Source organism: Humulus lupulus, chromosome 4, assembly GCF_963169125.1.
Source record: "Humulus lupulus chromosome 4, drHumLupu1.1, whole genome shotgun sequence".
Taxonomy (NCBI): domain Eukaryota; kingdom Viridiplantae; phylum Streptophyta; class Magnoliopsida; order Rosales; family Cannabaceae; genus Humulus; species Humulus lupulus.
Window position 1 is genome coordinate 225347822 of NC_084796.1, and position 23256 is coordinate 225371077.

Genomic DNA, 23256 nt, shown 5'->3' on the forward strand with positions numbered 1-23256 from the left:
TTATTAAGACTTGGGGTTTTCTAGAAATTCTTCAGAGATGAATTCCCAAAGCTTTCTCTCAAGAAATCAGGAATCAGTCATTTACAAGTGGTGATTCCTTCTCTATTTATAGAGAAGGATGCATAATTCATTCCCACTTATTTCGGGAGGATATTCTGTAAATCAATTGAAATAATGATATTAAATACATTATTTCCTATATACATGGAAACGTCCACTGAAGATCAGGAACGAATAACAAATTAAATGACATCCCTTAAATATTGGGATTACACAACAATAAATATGTTCACACGTAAGGGGCTATCCCAGGCGATTCATCAGGTCTTCGAGATTAGCGATTAGCATTGAGTATGTCATGACTTATGGATCAATCACAAACCTGCCACCTAACTTCACGCTACGCTCGGGATAGGTAGGTATTGTCAAGGTTGTCATCCCGAGCTTATACCTTCCGAGCTCGAACTATCTCACCTGAGGACACTCGGTAAAAGATATATTCAAGTGTCGTTTCATTGCCCGTCGCGAGCTAAGAGAATATCCGAGGTTACACATCCTCGAGGTCGTTGCTTTACTTCAGAAGGTTCTACGGCTGGACCATATGATGTTTTCATACATTTTGAGCTCACACTTAACGAGCCCAGTTTTTGGAGTCATAACCTCTCATCTCGAAATCTGGGTGTAACAAATAATCATGTCCAGAAATTCAATTCACCAAATCTAAATGAAGTAAACTTCCTATGCATAAATGAACTAAATAATGGAAACAAAAAACTCTTAAAACTTGACTTTATAGAATTAAGCTACCCAAGTTCCATTTGTTCCTAAGCTCAAATAATCAATAAATCAAAATCTGGAATAGTGTCATTGCCTTGACAACAATGTGATAAGCCAATTGAAGCAATTTTATTTGGAAAAAACATAAATAATACCTATAAAGTTCGTCGTTAGATATATTTTAAATGATGACAATGTCAAAATTAGAAAATATCACACATTTAAAAAAAAAAAAAAAAGAGAGAGAGAGAGAGAGAGAGAATTCAAGTCAAAATCTCTAATCTATTTATGATTTTTCTATATTTTTTTATTCTATTCTATTTTATTTAATTTATGATTATTAAATAATTTAAAAAAATAAAATATCTAAAATCATCAATAACGACAATACGTCTTCTGCATCTTTTTTTTAATATTTATTAATAACTAATTTTCTAATAATTATTATAATAAATCAACCATATATAAATTCACATTTATCTTGAAGATTTTCCAATTCATGATAATATTTTTATTGTTTCATATTTCAAATTCAAAATTTAAAATATTTTAATTTATTTATATATTACTATTTTTTTTTAATAATTCTAATAATAAATTATCAAATATAATTGAAATTTATTTCAAAATTTTCCATCTGTATTTATATTTTTATTGTTTTGACATTTCAAATTTAAAATAAAAATATTTTTTATTTATATTTAAATAAAATATTTAGGAGTAACTAATTTTTAAATAATTATAACAATAAATGAATCATATATAAATTGACATTTATCTTCAAGATTTATTATTTTGATATTTCAAATTTAAAACCAAAATATCTTAACAATTAAAAATTTCAACATTTATACACGCGATATTAATTTGATTAAGAATATTATTAATTAAATTAATAAAAATATTTACTTACAAAAATGATTGATTATGCAAAATGTCATGATTTATAAATTTTCTACCCTAAAAATATAAAAAATTAGAAAAAATTTATATAATAAACAAAAAACAATGCAAAGCGTATAAAATAATACTAATATTAAATAAAAACACATGTACAAAAAGTAGTTTGAGTTTTATTTTTGGCACTTTAATTGTTCATAATTTCTCGAAAACCTATAGGAGGCTCGCTATATAATGAACATTATCATGAAAAAAATTTACGGTCAAGACGCCCTTACATATCCATATAAGGAGCATGTTATATGGGTAGGATGAAAATGAATCACTTACACACAATCTCCCAAAAAATATTTTAAAATATATATCTTTTAATCTTTACAAAAAACTACGCGAAACGCTGCGATGTTTTCTAGTTTTATATAAAAAGAGTGTCTATTTAACAAAATTTTATTGTTTGATGGATTGTTATTTTTCCATTAAAGTTAATTGTTAAAGCTAACATACTAATTTATTGATTATTTAAAAAAACTACTTTGCTTAAAATATATAAATTAAATTTTTTAATTAAAATATATTTAACTTAAAATATTAAATTCATAATTTCATATATTTTGAATATTTATTTAATTGAAATTTATAAGTACTTTTTAATATAATACAAAGTATTATTTCAAAATTGAAAAAACCATATATCATATGAATTATCTTTATATATAAATAATGTGTATCTAACAAGTTCCTAGATTAATCGGTATTTCTTTTGTCAACTTTAACAAAATCTTACAAATATCTAATGGAATATACTTTTAAAACAATTTAAAAAATACAATAAACTAGATATTTAATAATTATATTAATATAAATTTAAATGTTATAAAATATCATTACTATATATAATAATATTTAATACATAATTTTTATTTTTATATCAATTAAAATTATTTAATCTAAGTTATATAAATATATATTCATATTAAATAATAAAAAACATTATAAATACATTAAATATAGGTGTCGTATGTACAGAAAGTGTGACTGTGTAACTATATAAGAAAGTAGAATAACACCACTCTTATATCAAGAATAAACATGTTTATTCTCCTATCAATGAAGTGTACTTTGAAAAATATCATAGCTGAATACTTTGTATCTTGAATAGAGGTAAGTAGGACAACTTGTGATTTAGAAAGTTATAGACAACGTTTTGATTTTTTTTAAGAAAAAATATGTTTATGTCTTTCTTTTACATTCTATGACGTTAATTTATTTAAAATTTATATGAAAAATAGTAAATATATATATAATAAAAATAAATTAATAAATTTTCTAAATAAAACTAAGCAAATGTTCATTGAACGTTTTCTTCACCTAGTAATATAAAATGTATCAAAAGTTATGCAATAAAATTTAAACAAATAGAAGTGAATTATAGCTTTCTTTAAAAAATATAAAAAATAAAAATAAATTGTAACACATGTTTTTTACCCTAGTATATATAAATATTTATATATACTATAAAACTATAGTTCATTCTATCATATATTGAAGAAAAAAAAAAAGTGAACTGGTTTTTATTAAAATTATAGACAATATTTTGCCCTAATTTTTTAATACATTTGTGTCATACATTATATTAAACATATTTGATTTATTTTTATGATATTGTTTATTTATTTGAAATTTATATGATAATTAAAAATAATAAAAATAAATACATGTTTGAATAAGTATGTTTATAATTTTGAAACTAACTAAACGTGTATTGCACATTATTTTTACCAAATATATATAAATACATTCAGATTCTAAATTAAAGTATGCACATATAGAAATATTGCTAAATTAAACTATCAATCGTGCAAGTCATATTACAACTTATTTTGATTGTAATTTATCATTCTAATTAGAGGCCAATCAAAATTACTAGATAATATGATTACAAACAAGTAAACAAGCCATAATTCTTCAATCACAGGCTATTGAGTTTGAAACTAGATCGATCTCATTCTTGATTAATTTTGAGTTCTTGAAGCCAAGAGAAATACTAGATGGTTGATCATTGATACATGAATGGCTAGGATGCATCCTTAATTTTTAGTGTACTTTATTTATGCTTCACCACTTTTAAATTCTCTCAAAGACACTTCTAAATTCATCTGACATTGATTTCATTTTCTAATCGAAGCATTTTGTTCACGGATTCAAGTCATTTGTACAGTGATAAATCATGAGGTAATATTTTTTTTTCTTTCTTTCTTGCATTATTATATAAATATTGTTCACATGATTGTTGTTGAATGTTTATATACTTTTTGTTGTGTGTTGACAGAGACGGATCTATAGGATTAAAATCCATGTGGGGCAAACACTAAAATTTCACCTTTAATTTTTTTTCTTTCTTTCTTGTATTATTATATTAATAATGTTGTTGAATGTTTGCATACATTTTGTTGTGTGTGTTGACATGGACGGATATCTAGGATTAAAATCCATGTGGGGGCAAAAACTAAAATTTCACCTTTCAAAATCAAATTATACAAACTTAAAACATAAAATATACAATATTTTAAAATAATTTCATAATAATATATTATAAAAAGAATTGATCTATTATATAAAATATATTCCAAATTATGTTATGCGGTAATATAATATACTTATACACATATAATTGGAAAGAAAAAAAATTAAGAAATTGCTATAGTATAGAGTTCTTGATTTTGAAAGTTATATAACCCTATATCTTATAGCTAAACTCAAGTACTTTTAGGACTTAAAATATATGCTGAGATTTTGTATGAGTTTCATCTATTGACTTTTAAATTTCTACTAGCTCATGGATGTATCTAAACTAAATTGGATATTTAAACTGAATTTCTTATAATGCTGCCTGTTTCAGTGTTGGGTTTTGCTTACTGAATAGATTGTTATTGAACATAGTCTCCTTTTGAGTTGTGTAAAAGGTTTATGTGTCTCTCTTTATAATATGCAGGTATATAGAACACTGGTGCAATGACAATGATCAATAATGACCAAATGAAGTCATATACTTCTTATTTGTGTAACTAATTTACTTCAATTTAGATGTATTTACGTTTCTATGTTTTCAGTTCAGATAGAAAACAATGATAAGAAAGTCAAAGTTGTTTAGTGAGTACATTAGGCACTGACATAATATAAAAACTAATATGTGTATGTCTGAATATGTATTTTAATCGCATGAAAAAATATAAATATAATGTTAAAAACTCATTATTTTATATATATATATATATATATATATATAGAGGGATGACTACAATGCATCCTTTTTTTCAATACTGGTGCATCCTTTTTCTATTTCGGCATCTAAATAGATATAATCTCAACTTTTTTTATATGACGGTGTACATTGTAGTTATTTAGAATATCCTGCAAATTTTCAAGAAATTCTGAATAGTTTATGAAGCCGAAAACAGAGTTCAAACTGTCAAATTTTACACGCGTACACAAAAAAACAGGCACGCGTGCAACATACAGTTTAAACACTGTTTCGGTACCATAATTTATCAAAATTTCTTGAAAGTTTGTAGCATATTTTAGATAGCTATAATGTACATTATCATATAAAAAAAATTTGATTATAACTATTTAGGTGCCGAAATAGAAAAATGATGGACCGGTGTTGCAAAAAAAAAAGATACGTTGTAGTCGCTCCATATATATATATATATAAAATAAAGAAACAAAAGTCAGGGTGGGTTGCCCACCCTCTCATGCCTACCTAGGTCCGTCCTTCTATGTTGAGATAACTTGTTGGATTACATAATCGCTTAATCCTTTGTGTCGTAACAGGGCATATATTCAAGCATATGTTCGCTAGGTTTTATCGTTGCAAATGTTTATTTCCTTTACATTTTTATTAGACATAATCCGAATGTATTGTAATGTTTATATTTATAAAGGCTCGCGAGGTAGGTTTTGGATAGACTAATTTTGTCTATGCACGTTCTTGTTCTGAATAAGAATTTGTTTTGAGCTATATGATGAAGTAGAATCATAATTCATAAATATAAAAGAGACGAATTTATATACTTTTGAAGCTCCTAATTTCATCATGAAAATCTTAACGTGAATTCTTTTGCTCGTGACGAATGGGTAAATGTAGATCTAAATATTTTTGAAGATTTGCTCCTATTTAACATGTGAGAAATAAAAAAGAAAAACATGGTTTGGAAAATAATTCCACATGCATGCATAATATCTGATTTATGGAGCTAGTATATGTAAATGTTTCAAGACAATGTTGAGTATTCACCTTGAAAAAGATATCTTCAAAGAAAAGATTATTGAAGTTAAGCTTAATTTTGCTCAAAGCATCAATTTTAGTAGTAGAAATTTGAGATATAAACCTTCATTTCTACTTCTCCATTCCAAGTTAAATATGGAGGACTTAATTAATATTAAACCGGTATTTTTCCAAAGTAATTACTTTACGAGACATTGCCTTTTAGTTATAGGGAAAATAACAATACATAATACTAGGGTACAATAATAATTAGATAGGTGAATAAAGCATAAAAAAAAACCAAAAGATACTATTGAATTTTAATAATCATTGTTTGAAAGAGATGATGAACATGTTATACTTAGTGTCTCCCCAATAGTATAATCTGCATTATTATAAGATTCTTGTGGATACAAGTAGGGCTTTGGAGGCATTTCTAGACATTCAACATGGTCCTCTAACATATCTATGACTTTACTTATTGAAGGGCGATCACAAGGCTTCATTTGTACACACCATAATGCTACCATAATCATCTTTTTCATTTTTTTCTCTTCCTGTTTCTCATTTATGGTGTCTTCAAATTCAATGCTATTCACTTCCTCTACATGGTCATATACCCATAAAGGAAAGTAAATTTTACTAGAATGATCTGTTTGTGTGTTCAAATTTCTCCTTCGACTAGCCATTTCCATTAACAACATTCCAAAACTATAAACATCAGCTTTGTGGGAGACTCCTCCGATGTTTTTGTAAAACAATTCTGGAGCCATGTATCCAACGGTTCCTCTCACTGTAGTTAAGGGCACTGTACTATTATCTAACGGGCATAATCTTGCTAGACCAAAGTCGGACACCTTAGGGATAAAATTTTCATCTAAAAGAATATTGTGAGGCTTAATATCAAAATGTAAAATTTGCATGTCACACCCTTGATGAAGATACTCTATGCCACGGGCAATTCCAAGTGAGATCTCAAATATTTTCTCATCATTTAAAGAATTATTTCTCTCTTTGTCATCAATAAAAATGTGCTTATTCAAAGATCCATTAGCCATGAATTCATATACAAGGGCACGATGTGAACCTTCCACACAAAAACCCACTAGCCGCACCACATTGACATGATGAATCCTTCCAATGGTAGAAACTTCATTGATAAAGTCTTGTCCACTAGTTTTGGATTTATCCAACATCTTGATAGCTACATAATAACCACTGCGAAGTTTTCCTTTATATACAGAGCCAAATCCTCCTTCACCTAATTTAATCTCGAAGCATTTTGTCATTTTTTTAATATCTAAGTATGAATATCTTATAGGCATGAGATTACTTTGGCGTTGGAGATATTCTTCAATGCCATTGTATATTGACATATGGCGTCTTTTCCATTTATAGAATATAAGACCAATAACAAATGAAATCCCAATTATTGTTTTAGGTGCTAGAATTTGAACTGCAAGATTACCAAATGAATAATTAATAGATAAATAACATAATTATAAATTATGATTACCTATAAAATTTGATAATTGTATTAAATCGAAGGTACATACACCATATTAAATAACGAATAGTTTGTCCTTGAATGTTTAATTATCAACAATCATTTCTAAATGTCATATTCTCCATAATTCACATAATGATCTTTATTATTCTTTTTCAATGGATTATCACTAACCAGAACCTTTTCCTCATGCAAACTCCACACTTATAATTCCTATATCGATATCCCATTAAAATAACTATGATACTAAGTATTAAACCAACTAAACATCTTAAAAACATATATTTCTCTAAATTAATTATGCTATATTCCATTATGAGGAACTATTTATGGGAGTGTTGCTATTTGGCACCTTAAGGTGTCCAATACCATATGAGGTAACACCCTATGATTGGTGTTGAAATAAATGAAATTGACACATCATCATCTCCAAATGATAAGGATCAAAATTGATTCTAGAATAAATGTATCCGTTATTTTACAGTTGTAATAGGTGACCTTGATTACCTTCTTCACACAAAATCAGGAATTGTACAAAAATAAGATTTGCTTTATTCCTCAACCAATGATAGCCCTTTGTTTATAATCGTATGGGGCTATATATACTCCTATGTATCACTGTTGTATTCTTGAGCAAGTTTAATACAATATAGAGAAGAAAGGCATTACAATATATTCTATATCTTTTATTTAACCTTTTAGCTTAGTATCAGAGTTGCCAACTCACATCAATGGTAACCTCTCAAGCGTCTGATGAGAAGTCTTAAGCCACAAATCCCAGTACTGAAAATCCCACCGTTTCCATTCCCCTTTCCTCTGTTTCCACCATACCCACAACAGTTGTGCCCGTTCCACTTCCTATCTCTACCACATCTTTCCCTTTTTCTCAACCTACACTCAGTCAAGCCCCTAGATTCTTCCCTTCTTCTCACCATGCTCCGTTGACCCTTAAACTAGATCGCACCAACTATACCTTCTGGAAATCGCAAGTTCTTCCCGCTCTCAGAGCTCATGAACTTGACAGATATATTTTGGGCACTAAACTGTGTCCCTCTCAGTTCATTGATAACACAATCGGCGGTACAATTCTCGACGAGTCTCGTCAAGTTAATATCAGTTACACAGTTTAGATTCGTACTGATCAAGCCATCCTCAGTTGGCTCATGAATTCCATCTCTGAATCCATGTTTGGCCATATCGTCCGATGTCAAACCTCCATGGAACTGTGGAATACTCTTGAGATACTCTTCACCACTAGTTCTAAGGCTCGCACTCTCCAACTCCGATTCCAACTTCAATCTCTCAAAAACGGAAATCTATCCATCCATGATTACATGCTTAAAATGCGAAATATTGCTGATAGTTTGTCTGCTGCAGGTCAACTAATTTCATATGAGGATCTTATTCTTTATATACTTGGTGGTTTGGGTCATGACTACGAATCAGTTGTTGTTAATCTCACTTCCAAGCATGACAAGATCACCTTTCAGGAAGTTCAATATATGCTGCAGAGCCAAGAAATGTGATTGGACCAATTGAATACACTTCTTGATCACACCACTACCAACACTCATTTTGCCACTTAAATGAAGAAAACTATCAACCATTCTTGCTCCTCTGTTCCCTCTGCTCATTCTTTTTCAGGGCATGGTTTTTCTAATCGTGGTTGTGGTCGTGGTCGTGGAGGTCGAGGTGGAAGTCGCCTCATATGTCAGTGTGCTCCCGTCCAGGTCACGCTGCATTGAAATGTTACCATCGTTTTGATATCTCATTTCAGGCTCCAAATAGTTCATCATCCAACAATTACTCAAATGCCAATTCGAATGCCTAAGGTAATGGCCAGCAGGCCTTCCTTTCCTCAGCTTCTTCACATGAGAATGCCTGGTATATTGATAGTGGAGCCACAAATCAAATTACATCAGATGCTTCCAACTTGCAGCAGAAATCTGACCTAAAAGGTATAACACAGTTGGTCATTGGTAATGGCCAAACTCTATCTGTTACAAAATCTGGCAGCAGTGATTTATTTACACCTCATTCTTCTAATGCTTCGCATCTTAAAAATATACTTTGTGTTCCTCAAATTACCAAAAATTTGTTATCCATTTCTCAACTAACCCGTGATAATGTTGTCTTTGTTGAGTTTCATGCTGATTATTGTCTTGTGAAGGATCTGAACACGAAGAAGGAGCTGCTTCGGGGAGTGCATAACAAGGGTCTTTATTAGTTTTGGATTACACAGTCATCTTCAAATCATGCCTCTATTTCACCTTCCAGTCATTGTGTCTCAGCTATTTCATCTAGTCCTAATTCAGTGTCATCTTTCAATTTAATTAAATCAAATGTATCCACTACAGTCCCTAGTGGTGAGTCTACTAATTGAGTCAAAATCTAATGCCAACTTGTGGCACTTACAGCTTGGTCACCCCAATACTAATGTAATGAAAATCATGCTAGCTAATGAAAAAGTCTCCCTTTCTTCTTTTCAGTTTTGTGATGCTTGTCACATTGGTAAATCAAAGCACAAGCATTATGATCCTTCCAATACCAAATCATCCAAGCCATTAAAATTAATTCACTCTGATGTTTGGGGGCAGCCCCTCTTCTATCTAAAGATGGTTATCGTTATTATGTCCACTTTATCGATGATTATAGTAATTTTACTTGGATTTTTCCTCTCAAACTAAAAAAATGAAGTCAAGAACACCTTCATAGAATTTCAAAATTTTGTGGAAAGAAATTTTCAAACCAAAATGAAGACATTACAATTAAATTGGGGGGGGGGGGGGGGGGGGGGGGGGGGATATAGAAGTCTTTGTCCTTTCCTTAGTTCCATAGGCGTCCATTTCCAACACCCATGTCCTCACACTCACCCTCAAAATGGTAAATCCGAGTGAAAACATCGTCATATTGTTGAAATGGGTCTCACACTCCTCACTCAAGCCTCCTTTCCTCTTCAATATTGGTGGGAATCATTTAGTACAACCACTTTTCTAATCAATCATCTATCCACACCTACACTTAATCACAAATCACCCATCGAAACTCTTTTCCAAGTTAAACCAAATCTCCATTTCCTCAAAGTCTTCGGGTGTGCTTATTTTCCTCATCTTCGAGCCTATAATCGTCATAAACTTGATTTCAGATCAGCCAAGTGTGTCTTTCTTGGCTATATTCTTCATCATAAAGGGTACAAATGTCTTCATCTTTCTGGGGCGAATTTATATTGCGCAAAGTATTAAATTTAATGAACACGAGTTCCTTTTTTCCACTAGTTTTCAAGTTGCTCATTCCTCATCTTCTTCATGTCAGCTTCCTTCTGCTGGTATTCAATATAGTCATTGATTACCTTCTTTCTACTCCAATGGTCATGAAGATGACTCTGTACTCCTTGCTGATGCATCTCCATGCTTGACAGACCCCGTGGCATCTCCATCTACACCATCTTTGTCTTCAAACTCTTCAGGTAATCTTCATTTTTCTCCAAATACAGTAACTTATTTCCCCACTATACCACTTGAAGTTCACCTACCCATAGATACTGCCTCACCTATCCCATTACACACTTCTTCTAGCTCTCCCTTACCACCCTCACCTCCCCCTCTTCCTTCTCATCTCATGATTACCCGTTCCAAGGCAGGTATCTTTAAACCAAAAATGTTTATGGCCTATTTATCATCTTCCACTCCTCCTCCCTCCCTTACCACCTTCACCCTGACAGTGTTGCTGCTACCTTGGCTATTCCTGCTTGGAAACAAGCCATGGATGATGAATATAAAGCCTTGATGACAAATAACACCTGGAGTTTGGTTCCTCCAACATCTCAGATGCATGTAGTTGATAATAAATGGGTCTTTCGTCTAAAGTTTAACACAAATGGCACTGTTCAACGCCATAAAGCGCGTCTTATTGCCAAAGGTTTTCAACAACAACCCGAATTGATTTCTTTGAAACATTTAGCCCGGTTTTCAAGCCTTCTACGATTCATGTAATTTTCTCTCTTGCTACCACTTTTAATTGGGACATCCAGCAGATAGATTTTAACAATTCCTTCCTCCATGGCACTCTTGAAGAAGAAGTTTATATGACTCAACCTGCTTGCTATATTGATGCTCAACGTCTAGATTATGTTTGCAAGCTTGATCGTGCTCTGTACGACCTTAAACAAGCATCGCGTTCTTGGTTTGATCGTCTTCGCACCACCCTTATACAACTTGGTTTTTAAACCTCTATCTCAGATAACTCTCTGTTTTTCTACTCCCATGGTGATGCTCTTCTCTTTGTTTTGGTTTATGTTGACGACATTCTCCTTACTGACAATCACTCTCAGCAGGTCACCTCCATTATCTCTCAACTCAGCAGCTCTTTCTCTCTCAAGGAGCTTGGTTCAGGTCACAACTTTCTTGGTTTTGAGACAACTGGGGGGCTGGTGGGATTCATTTGTCCCAAACCAAGAACACTATTGATCTACTCAACAAAACCAATATGCTCCAAGGAAAACCGTGCTCAACTCCTATAAACCAAAGCAATAAGCATCGACTTCAAGACAGTAAGCCTTTTGAACATGTTACACTCTATAGAAGCATCATTGGTGCTCTTCAATATCTCACTCTCAACAAACCAGCCATAGCTTTCTCTGTCAACAAGTTAAGTCAATTCTTGCAAGCACCAACTCAAAATCATTGGCAAGCTTGTAAAAAAATCTTGAGATATTTGGCAGGAACAATTGGTGACGACATTCATTTCACTCCAGCTCCCAATCTTGTAATTGAAAGCTATTGTGATTCAGATTGGGCAAGCTCTCTAGATGATTGAAAATGAACAACGGGGCACTGTGTTTATTTTGGAGGAAACTTAATAAGTTGGAGCTCTAAAAAATAGAAATTGGTTGCTCAGTCAAGCACTGAAGCAGAATATAGAGCTCTAGCACAAGCTTGTACTGAAATTGTATGGCTGCAATCCCTCTTTGCTGAGATTGGAATCAAGTACAACAAACCAGCCATCATTTGGTGTGATAACTCAGGTGCCCGACAATTGCCGTCAAATCTTGTCCTTCACTCAAAAACCAAACATATCGAGATCGATATGCATTTTATCAGAGACAAAATTTTGAATAAAGAAGTTGAAGTCAAGTACATTCCTACAGGCGATCAAACGACTAATATTCTTACCAAGTCTTTACCTATTACCAGCTTTCAGTATCTGAAAAACAAACTAGCTGTTATTCCTTCAACGCAGCATAGTTTGAGGCGGCGTGTTGAAATAAATGAAATGGACACATCATCATCTCCAAATGATAAGGATCAAAATTGATTCTAGATGAAATGTATCCGTTATTTTACAAATGTAATAGGTGTCCTTGATTACCTTCTTCACACAAAGTCAAGAATTGTACAAAAGGAATATTTGCTTTATTCCTCAACCAATGATAGCCCTTTGTTTATAACCGTATGGGGCTATATATACTCTGTATGAGTGTTGTATTCTTGAGCAAGTTTAATACAATACAGAGAAGAAAGGCATTACAGTATATTCTATATCTTTTATTTAACCTTTTAGCTATATAGTACTCCTTGTGATGTTGGGCTCTACTCCTGAACAATTGTCCTATTTATCCTATATACTAACATCAATTTTAACAAGTAGTGCAATATGTTTCCCTAGGTATCTTTAAAGACGAGAAAACGTTTTTACATAGCACTTTCTCCATACTGTGATAGATTTGTACGTAAAATAATTAAATATAATATAAACTCAAAATAAAAAAATCTTACCAATATTTTTATATCGAAGACAAACAAAGTCTGCAACAAAGACAGGGGAACCAAGAAAAACAAATAAAGAAATGAGAACAAAAAGTAAATCTTCCGGGAAGAAGAATTGAAAGAAAGATAGTGAGCAAGATGTAAGTTAGAACCCTCACCAAGACTAAGATGGCCATTTGGTATCATCAGACGTTTGTTCAATGTATGCCAGAGCCCTGCGTCATCATATATACAACAATATATGTTACTAAATATCTGAAATTTTAGTATAAATATAAATATATATATCTATATATATATATATGTATTTATTGATATATGTGGGTAAGGGAACAAGTCCTTACTACACACTAGTGCCCGTGCCACTCTTATTGCTCTGCAATAACGATTCACACAATAAGCCTTGTTGTCTCTTTTATCGATGAAGCAAATATTTTCTTCGACATGTTTTTGCATAATTCGGAGCCATGAAGCCTCGAAACCGTAGGTGAACTCATCGTGCATATCTTGGTAGGATATAGTCATCGTCTTCTTCTTCTTATCATCTGTCCTCGATGATATGAGGGCCGTTTGATATATTTGGCAAGACTCGGCCAAATCAGAATACTTGAAGCCAGTAGCATACACAGCGTATAAGAACTGAGTTTTGGGATTTTCAGACAAATTAGAGCTATTTTTGCAAGGAGCTGTGTCTATATATAAAGAACTGAACACTTTCTTTTCACAGCTCAAGAACAATACACGCTCTGAAGATTGATATGTTATAAAATTTGTGGACCAAAACGCCTCACCCTGTCGAAACATAATTTGTAATTCAAATGGTGAAGGGAGAGATGAATAGGTAGGGATGGAGGAGCAATTACCCTTGTGGAGATTTGAATCCACAAGTCTTATTGTGTAGTTGTTGTAATTGATTGCCTGAACATGGTAATAGCTTCTTCCATCATCTTTCAATATCGTTCGATTATTCTTGCAAGAAAGAACAAAAGCATTCGAGTTGTAGAGCGTCGTTGATACACAGCTGGGTGGATCGGTTTCTAGTCGGAAAGGGAAGGTTATATTATGGATATTTCCACAAGATGAAAAGCAAGGAGTAGTATTAGCACCATGTGTGGTCTCATGAAATATAGTTGTGATCATCATGATGAGCAGAGGAAGACTAAGGGCTTCCATTATATGAAATAATGTTATTGAAACATATGTATCAGGCAGTATTTATACTAGTCAAGTCAACTACTCTATCCAAATGGGAGACATAAAAGTAGACCCTTACCATAGTGTAAATTTTAAAACAAATATTGTTTTGTGGTGATAAGAATTCAGACAATCTTGATTTGATTAACTGCTCATGCTGTTTGGTCTCTCTTGTCTAGGATTTAGATTACTCAAAAATTTAATATTTGACTAGAGTTTTGTTTTCAAATTTGTGACTTGCCCTTGTTTTCCTGAAACAAAATTCGTGGATTTTTTTATTGTATTCACACTTCTCATCATAGATATTATTAGAGCTTTTTGTGGTTAGAATTTGATTCGTGTGCTAGCATCTTTCTTTTTCTTTTTTTGCTGAAGTGTTCCCATCCAACACAGGGGACACAATTCATTAATTAAGAAACAGCCACGTACAAGAGGGTGAGAGGAGTCATTACCATGTGCTTACCAGTTCAACCAATAATGCGAGACAAATCATTTAATTGAAGATGCATTATATTTTTTTATCAAAAAACAAAAAAGAGGCTTCATATTTGTACACAATAATTCATTAAATAAAAAAAATCATTTTTGATACTCTCAATATTTTTATGATATTATTTAAATTTTTTTATTTATTTCAATAATTTTAATTTATCTTGTTTTAATATTTTTTTAAATAATATATAATTTTTTAGAAAACAACTCTTATTTTAACAAATTTTTAAATTTTTTGTTTTAATTTTTTATTTAAATATTTAAAATATATATTATTTATCTATATTTTTTAGACTATAACAAAGAAAAAATAGAATAATGTGAGCATAAGTTAAAAAAAAATATATAAATTATATATTATATTAATTTTTAATAAAAATAGAGTGTATTCTTCTCTCCCTTAACAACCTTGCTGCAACCCCTCCAACTCCGTTGAGAGCAAACTTAAAAAAAAAAATTATATTAGGCTTATTTAAAGGATTTATATCAGTAGAGGTTCCCATTCGTTTGTGAAAAGTATCATTTAAGTCCCCAAATTGTATTTTGTATCATATAGATCCCAAACTTACTAAATGTGTATCATATATGTCATTTCTGTTGGAATTTTTTTTTCAAAATGCTCATCAGAAAACATTTATAACCTAACGGAGAGTTTTATGATACATATTTATTAAGTTTTGTAATCTAAGTGATACAAAACAAAGTTTGATTACTAAGAGATACTTTAAAAAAAAATTGGAGCCCTATTGCGATATAAACTAGGATAGGTAACCATTTGGTACCTGTGTTTTTATAAAGTATCATTTTGATACTCTGTATTTACAATAATATTAATTTGGTACCTAATATTTTAAAATCGTACATGTTTGGTACCCTGTATTTTAAAATTGTACATATTTGGTACCCTAAATTCAAATTTAATTAATAAAAATTTACCAATTTAATCAAACTGCTGTCAATTATATAAGTTCCAAATTAACATTTAATTACTTAATTACATATAACCAAAAACAGTTTGATCATATTGAAAAAAAATTATCTATCAAATATGAGTTTAGGGTATCAAATTTGTATAATTTTAAAATACAGAGTATCATATGAGCATTATTGAAAACAGATGATACCAAAATGATACTTTGCAAAAACATAAGATACCAAATGAATAAATTCCCCATAAACTATTATTTCAAACACGTACTCTATTAGTTTCTAAATAAAAAAATATGTATATGTATTATAATTGTTTGTGTATATATAAAAAAAGGGTACTACCTAGTCTCTTGAAAAAAAAAAGTTTGCGTTTTAATGACTCATATATAAATAGAAATAATATCTTCAAATAATTAAATACTATAGCCATAGTGATGTCAAAGATATAACTAATATTTATGAACAGGAGCAAGAACATACTTGATAGAGAGAAAAAAAAATACAAAATGAATTATATATTATTGCTTTATACTAATTGAGTAAAAATTAGTATTTATACAAGAGGGAAAACTAAAGAATAAAAGTAACAGAAAAGTAACTACTTGTAACTGATTAGTTGTGATAGTTGTTAGTTACAAACAAAGATAACAAACCCTCTAACCAACATTATCTCTAACAATCCCCCTCAAAGTCACTGTGAAAAAAGAAACAACATTGATTTTGACTTTGATTTCTGAAAAACGAGAGTTAGAAACAAGCTTGGTTAAACAATTTGAAACTTCAGCTATGATAAGGACATGTTCGACACAGAGTTGGCGCTGAAGAATTTTGTTTAGAAAAAAGTTGAGGTCGATCTCTATATCCTTTGTGTGGGCATGAAGAACTAGATTTGCTGCTAACATCATAGAGTTGAGATTATCACATCAAACTGTTGGTGGAGTAGTGATACAAATATGCAACTCTCGAAGCAAAGATTGGATCCATGTTAGTTAAGCTACTCCACTTGAAAGGTTGTGCATATCTAATTCAGTAGATGACTTGAAATCGTGTTTTTCTTCTTAGAATGCCAAGCTATTAAATTGCAAGCAAAATAAATGAAAAATCCAGAGGTAGACGACTTGTCATCTGGATTAGAAGTCCAATTAGCATTAATGAATGATTTTAAGACAAGAGTTGAAGACGTCTTGAGATGAATGCCATGATCAAGAGACCCCGCAAGATACCTAAGTATTCTCTTGACAACAGTCTAGTGAGAAACAAGAGGATTGTGCATAAATTGTGAGGCTTTATTAACACTATATGCAATTTCAGGTCTTGTGATAGTAGCATATTGAAGAGCACCTACAATACACCTCCAAAGAGAAGGTTCTTCAACAGATCACTTCCATAATTGGACAACTGTAGAACAACATTCATTGGGGAACTTTAAGACTTTTCACCTTGCACCTGAGCCCTACAAATTAACTCTAAAATGTATTTTTTTTAGATAAGTGGACACCATCAGTGGTGTGCGCAAGTTGAATCCCCAAGAAGTAGTTAGCATTTCCTAAGATCTTGAGTGCAAAGCAGTATTCAGATATGTAATAATCTTGGAAATAGTGGCATTACAACACCCCCTGATCAATATATCATTAACATACACAAGGAAAAAAATTCAGTGAGCAAAGGTACCCCAAATGAAAAGAGGATGATGTGTTTTAGTCATAACATATCCATAGTTAAACACGGCAGTGGGCAACTTTTTAAACCAAGCTCGAGGAGCTTGTTTGAGTCCATATAGAGCCTTGTGAAGACAAAAAACTTTGTGAGGAGAAGACTAGTCTTCAAAACCCGATGGTTGAACCAAATACACCTCTTCATGAAAATCTTCATTGAGAAATGCATTATTGATGTCAAGTTTTCTAATACACCTCTCCTTTCAGAGTGCAATTGTCAAAACAAGGCGACTAGTCACAAGTTTGACTACTAGACTGAAAATTTTAGTGTAGTCAAAGATGATTTGTTGGTGAAATCCTTTGGCAATGAGACAAGCTTTGTACTTTTGAGTGGTGCCATCAAAATTTTCCTTAACCTTGCATACCCATTCACAACCAATAGTGCTTCTATCAGATTGTAAATTCACTAAAGACCATGTTTTATTTTTTCTGTATTGCTTCAAATTTTGTTTCCATGGCCTCTTTCCAGTGAGGTGTTTGTAATGCATCTTTGGTATTTTTTGGTTTAGCAAAAACAATGAATACCTTAGGTTTGTGAATCCCTACCTTTTCCTGTGTGAGCATTGGATGAGTATTATTTCTTGTTGTAAGCATTTTAGTTCCAACAATAGGTAAAACATTAGGTTAAGCATTTGGAAATTCTTGTTTGACAATATCAACTGTGTGACTTTGAGTGGGGGAAAAGGGGATAAGTTGGTGACATATGAGGAGTAGTGGACTGATAGACAATTGGTGAGTGAATGGAGGTGTAAGACACATGATTGAAAGTATTAACACGACAAGTGGGTAGGAAGAAGATAAAATTGTGTCTGAGTTGAGAAGATGTAACGTCCCAGATTACCTAATAAGGCTTAGGGTCTTGATTAAGGGGCTAGGATGGAAATTTATGTGTAATTATGTGATTATGTGAGTTATATTATAATATGACTAGATATGCATGTTTATGTGTATAATTATGCATGTAGGCCCATTTCTTATTAGATTGGCAATTTTGGTAATTTGGCTAGTTATGGGCATAATTGTACGTATGTGCATATATGTGATATATGTGAGATACCACATTATTATGTGGGTTTATTTGAGTTACTTGGCATGAGACGATCCTAGGGATCAAGTTAGCGGGAAAGTCACAACGGGACCCAATACCCGACTCGGGCTAAGTCAAGGGCTATTTTGAGTAACTGGTACATTATCGGGTTATCGGGTAACGGGAATAAATATTTGAGGATATATTTGGAGTTAGTGAGATTAGGAGGGAATATAGGGGATTTTGACTATTTCGCCCTCGGGGACGTTTTTGTTACCCGAGCCTCGAGATTAACTTAAGTTACTTGAACCTTAAGAAAAAGAAAACACAAAATACTCAGCTCTCTTGCCTCTCCCAACCGGCTCTCTTTCCCTTTCACAATCTCTCAACTTTAGTGTGAAATTCTTGAGAAACCAAAGGGAATTCAAGGCTTAGGTTAGGATTTGGGATTTGTTCCAGATAGGAGATCATTAAACACATGTGAGGTAAAGCTCTAATCCTTTTTTTTTAACAATGTTATGATTTCCTAGAGTTCTTGGAGTGTTCTTGAGCTTTGTGGCTCAAGGTGTAGATTTTGTGTTTTGGTAGGATTTTGGCTGAAATTAATGCTGGGTTATGTTGCTGGTATCATGTTGATGTTATTCTAGGGAATTATGGTTCTAGGAATTATTTGGGAGGATTTTGGTGGGTTTTTGGCTGAGGAAAAACAAGTGAATTATGGGTTTGTAGGGTCGGGTCGCGACCTTGTTCTTGGGGTGCTGTGACCTATGTGAACCCAGGACCAGGTGGGGCTTCTGTTTTGGAGGTGCACCGCGACCCTCAGGGGTAAGTCATGGCCTGCGTCTTGTTTCTAGGAAAGAGGGGCTCTCTGTTCTAGGAGGCGTGTTACGAACCTTAGGGTTGTGACTAGGTTATTGCTATGGGTCAAAATCAGGATCGTTCTCAAGGGTCATTCTTATTATACTTTGCATTCGGACCTGAGGTAAGAAAACTGCACCCAATACGTGTTATATTTGATTAGGGCTCGGGCCCCTAGGAATGAACGTGATTGAGTTATGTTTGTGCTCGTTAAATTAACATACTTGAATACTCCATTTCTGGCTAAGTGTTATATGATTGTCGCATGGTCTGCGTAATTAGGGGTTGACCCAATTAAGGAACATGGTTATTGCTATGTTTGTATTTAATTGATGGTGTTATATAATTAAGATGTATGCATACTTGTATTGTTTGAAGTATGCTTATCTGTATCTGTATTTGTATCTGTATCTTTATCTGAATACCTAGCTCAGTACTTGACATATTAGTCAAGGGCGGAAATAGCGCGATGCGCACTGGTTGAAAGGCTTAGGCCCAATCAAGAACGTACTATTACGTTGGCCGACCTTATGGTTGTTGGAAAACAAAGCACTTGGCTATCTCTATGGCTAATTAATTAGAGTTAAGGGCAAGGGCCCCAGGTGACTCTATGGTCACATAGCTAGGGCATAGGACCCCAGATTGAGTCTATGGTCAACTACTTAGGGCAACGAGCCCCAATATGATCCGATGATCATTTATTTGTAAATGTATACAGGCATGAGTAGGTTATTACTGTTGGACATGCTAGATATGTTTTTGGAATCTGTATTTACTGTTCATGCACCTGTTTAAATTTTCTTGCTGAGCCTTGGCTCACGGGTGCTATGTGGTGTAGGTAAGGGAAAAGGAAAACTTGACCAGCCGTGAGTTGGAGAGCTTCAGTGGCGACATGTACATATGTTGCTGCTCTTCCACCACGACCAATGATATCTCAGAGGAATTAGGGTCGTATCCCTTATTTTGCCGCTTAGGCTAACTGATTGTACTTTTGACTTGTATATACACTTTTAAACATCTTTTTGTAATATTTTGGGATCCCATGTATATATTAAACTTTTAAATGAAAAGTCCACATTTCCTTTTACCAAAATTTTTAACCCTAACCCTTGACATTAACCTTAGTTACACGTTTATGACCAAAAGACTTGATTAGCAAGTATGACACCATTTAAAGTACACAATGTAACGGTCCTGGATTAGGAGGACGTTACAACTTGGTATCAGAGCTGCCAAGGTTTAAGGATTCCTAAAGACTAGCCAGGCATGTACACTCGCCACTAAAGATAATCTCGACTCAGGGTTCGGTAACTATTTATGTGGTTATGTGTGTAACTGCTTAAATAAGATATAAATGTCCTATCTACATATCTGATTAGGGAGCATGAGATATTCTGATAGGGCCTAGCCCTTGATTGTTGCATGAATGATTAAGAACATGCTCATTAGCATCGTTATTGCTTGTGAATGCAAATGAACTACTTATTATCATTATTATATGGACATGTAGGTCAGGACACGCTTATTATCGTCGTTATTTGCATATAGGCTTGGAAATGCTTATTAGCACTGTTAATGCTGGTAGGGATTGAAGAACATGCTTATTAGCATTGATATACATGTATAAATGTTTGAACATACTTATTTGCATCGTTAATTGCTTATGAATGCCAAAAAAACTTATTAGCATTGTTATGTGCTGATGAATATCAGAAAGTGCTTATTAGAACCATGATTGAATATAGTATATGTTGGCATGCTTATTAGCATCACATTTGATTGTCTGTTTTATCTTGGATCGTCAGACGGCAAGAGGTATAGTTATTACTTACCTAATGGTCGATTTGATCACTAAGAGTGGAATAGTTATCAGTATGCTTCCTCGAAGGTCAGAGAGGTTGGCTGGCCAAGAGATATAGGCTAGGGAAGAGAATGACCAGGGATAGGCCCCACCGCCAGCTCTAAAGAATTGGCAGCAATTGCTTGGTGATATACAAGCCAAGTTATAGAGGCAGGAAGATGAGAATCGCCTCTTGAGACATCATCATGTTCTAGCAGGGAACGTATTGCCCGTGGTACCAGCAGTGATACAGCCAGGGGTACTAGCAGCAATACAGCCCCAGGTAGGGGGAGATAGATGGGAACCCCTGTATGAGAGGTTCAGGAAACAACACCCTCCATTGTTTTAGGGTAGCTCAGACCCACTGAAGGTTGAATAGTGGATGACTATGATAACCACCATCCAAGATTTCATGAGGGTAGGTGGTAATGAGAGAATGGCCTGCGCCATTTACATGTTTCGGGAGAATGCCCGAATATGGTTGGAGGTGGTATCCCAGACGAATGCAGTAAACACTATGGAATGGGAAGAATTCAGAACTTTTTTCAATAAGAAATACTACAATGACATAGTTCAAGTTGCGAAGGCTAAGGAATTCAGTAAGTTACTTCAGGGTAACATGTTAGTGACTGATTATGCCCTGAAGTTTGATAGATTGGCAAAGTTTTCTGGGGATCTGGTGCCCACTGATGGGACCAGAAGAGAGAGGTTTATCCAGGGGCTACAGCCTATCATAGCCCGGGATGTTTGTATTACTACTGTGGCAGGATTGATTACCTATGCACAGGTTATGCAGAAGGCACTTACAAATGACAGCGCAGAGAACAAGATCTGGTTTGAGAATGTGACTAGAAGGGATTCTAGGAGGTCGGGACCTCCATTTGCAGGCTTTGGTAGGGGCAGAGGCCCTAGTGACCAAAAGAGAAAGACTCTAGATACGGTTTCTACCCCAGGGCTAGATAGGAGGCCACGGGGCATATAGATAGGCCGCCAGGTTGGCAGTGAGACCTGGAAAGCATTCTTAGATTGTACTCGGTGCATAAGGTGCCATATTAGGGAATGTCGGGTGAAGACTTGATTCATCTGCGGGAGTGTGGGACACCTGAAGAAGGACTGCTCGAAAGCTAGGAAGGAAGAGCCTAAGAAGGTGGACAACCTAACGCCATCTCGGGTGTTCACCTTGACACATGCAGAGACCGAGGCTAGTCCCTTGGTGGTTACAGGTCAGCTTTCTAGCACTAGGACCCTTTATAATGTTTTGATTGACTCGGGTGCTACACACTCTTTTGTTGTTAGTAGGATTATAGACGGATTGTGTAGACCGTTTGATTTTTTTCCTATGGGGTTTTGTACTATGCTGCTGTAATGCCCTACTTCCTTAGAGCCGTTACTAAGTGAGTTTTAAGACAAAACAGTGTGCAATGAGCTCGCTAACCGAGGTTTTTAAACAAAAGTGTGACTAAATAAAAGTTAAGGCTGTAATCTTAGAAAAATGCGTCGTTTCAATAAAGCTTCTAGTATTAAACATTTGGGATCCCAAAATAAGGTTTGAAAACTATTTACATCTTGAAATGAGTTTACAGTTGATTGATCATAAAAAAAAACCATAGATTATTACAGCCATTTTCGAATAAACCCCCAACCAAAGCAGTCGGGCAGGCCAAACATGTACGCATCGCTTCACGCTCTCCGTACTCATGGTTGGTTGACTCAGTCTTTGCCCTACCTGCAACACGGAGCACCCGTGAGCCGAAGCCCAGCAAGAAAACTCATGCAGAACATAACATATGCAAATATATATATATAGTTAATCATATCAGATAGCCCACATATAAACAAGTCAACCATTAGACTAAGCAAACACGGCCATGCTGCCCCAGAGCCTTACCGAAGCCTGGGGTATCGGTTCTCACCGCGAGGATAACTCATGTATCCCTTGGGTCCCACCCTGAATATAAGCATCCCATGTGCTGTGTGTTACTTT

General features: G+C 33.6%; 1 protein-coding gene across 1 annotated transcript; it reads right to left on the reverse strand.

Annotated features, from left to right (window-relative positions):
• Positions 1-6164: 6164 nt before the first annotated feature.
• LOC133831257 (G-type lectin S-receptor-like serine/threonine-protein kinase SD2-2) lies at positions 6165-14570 on the reverse strand. The gene is made up of 4 exons (XM_062261498.1): positions 13561-14570; positions 13375-13431; positions 13226-13255; positions 6165-7400 (listed from the first exon to the last, which is right to left on the reverse strand). The coding sequence occupies exons 1-4, from the start codon at positions 14387-14389 to the stop codon at positions 6265-6267; spliced, it is 2052 nt and encodes a 683-aa protein (XP_062117482.1). The 5' UTR covers positions 14390-14570; the 3' UTR covers positions 6165-6264.
• Positions 14571-23256: the final 8686 nt, after the last annotated feature.

Bases quoted from the DNA above. Each gene is read 5' to 3' on its own strand.
- LOC133831257 (XM_062261498.1), bottom strand. From the start codon at position 14,389: ATGGAAGCCCTTAGTCTTCCTCTGCTCATCATGATGATCACAACTATA. The intron at 13,432-13,560 runs GTAAGGACTTGT...ATGATGACGCAG, and splicing joins GGCACGGGCACTAGTGTGTA to GGCTCTGGCATACATTGAAC. The intron at 7,401-13,225 runs GTAAGATTTTTT...GTAATCTTGCAG, and splicing joins TCTTCGATATAAAAATATTG to TTCAAATTCTAGCACCTAAA.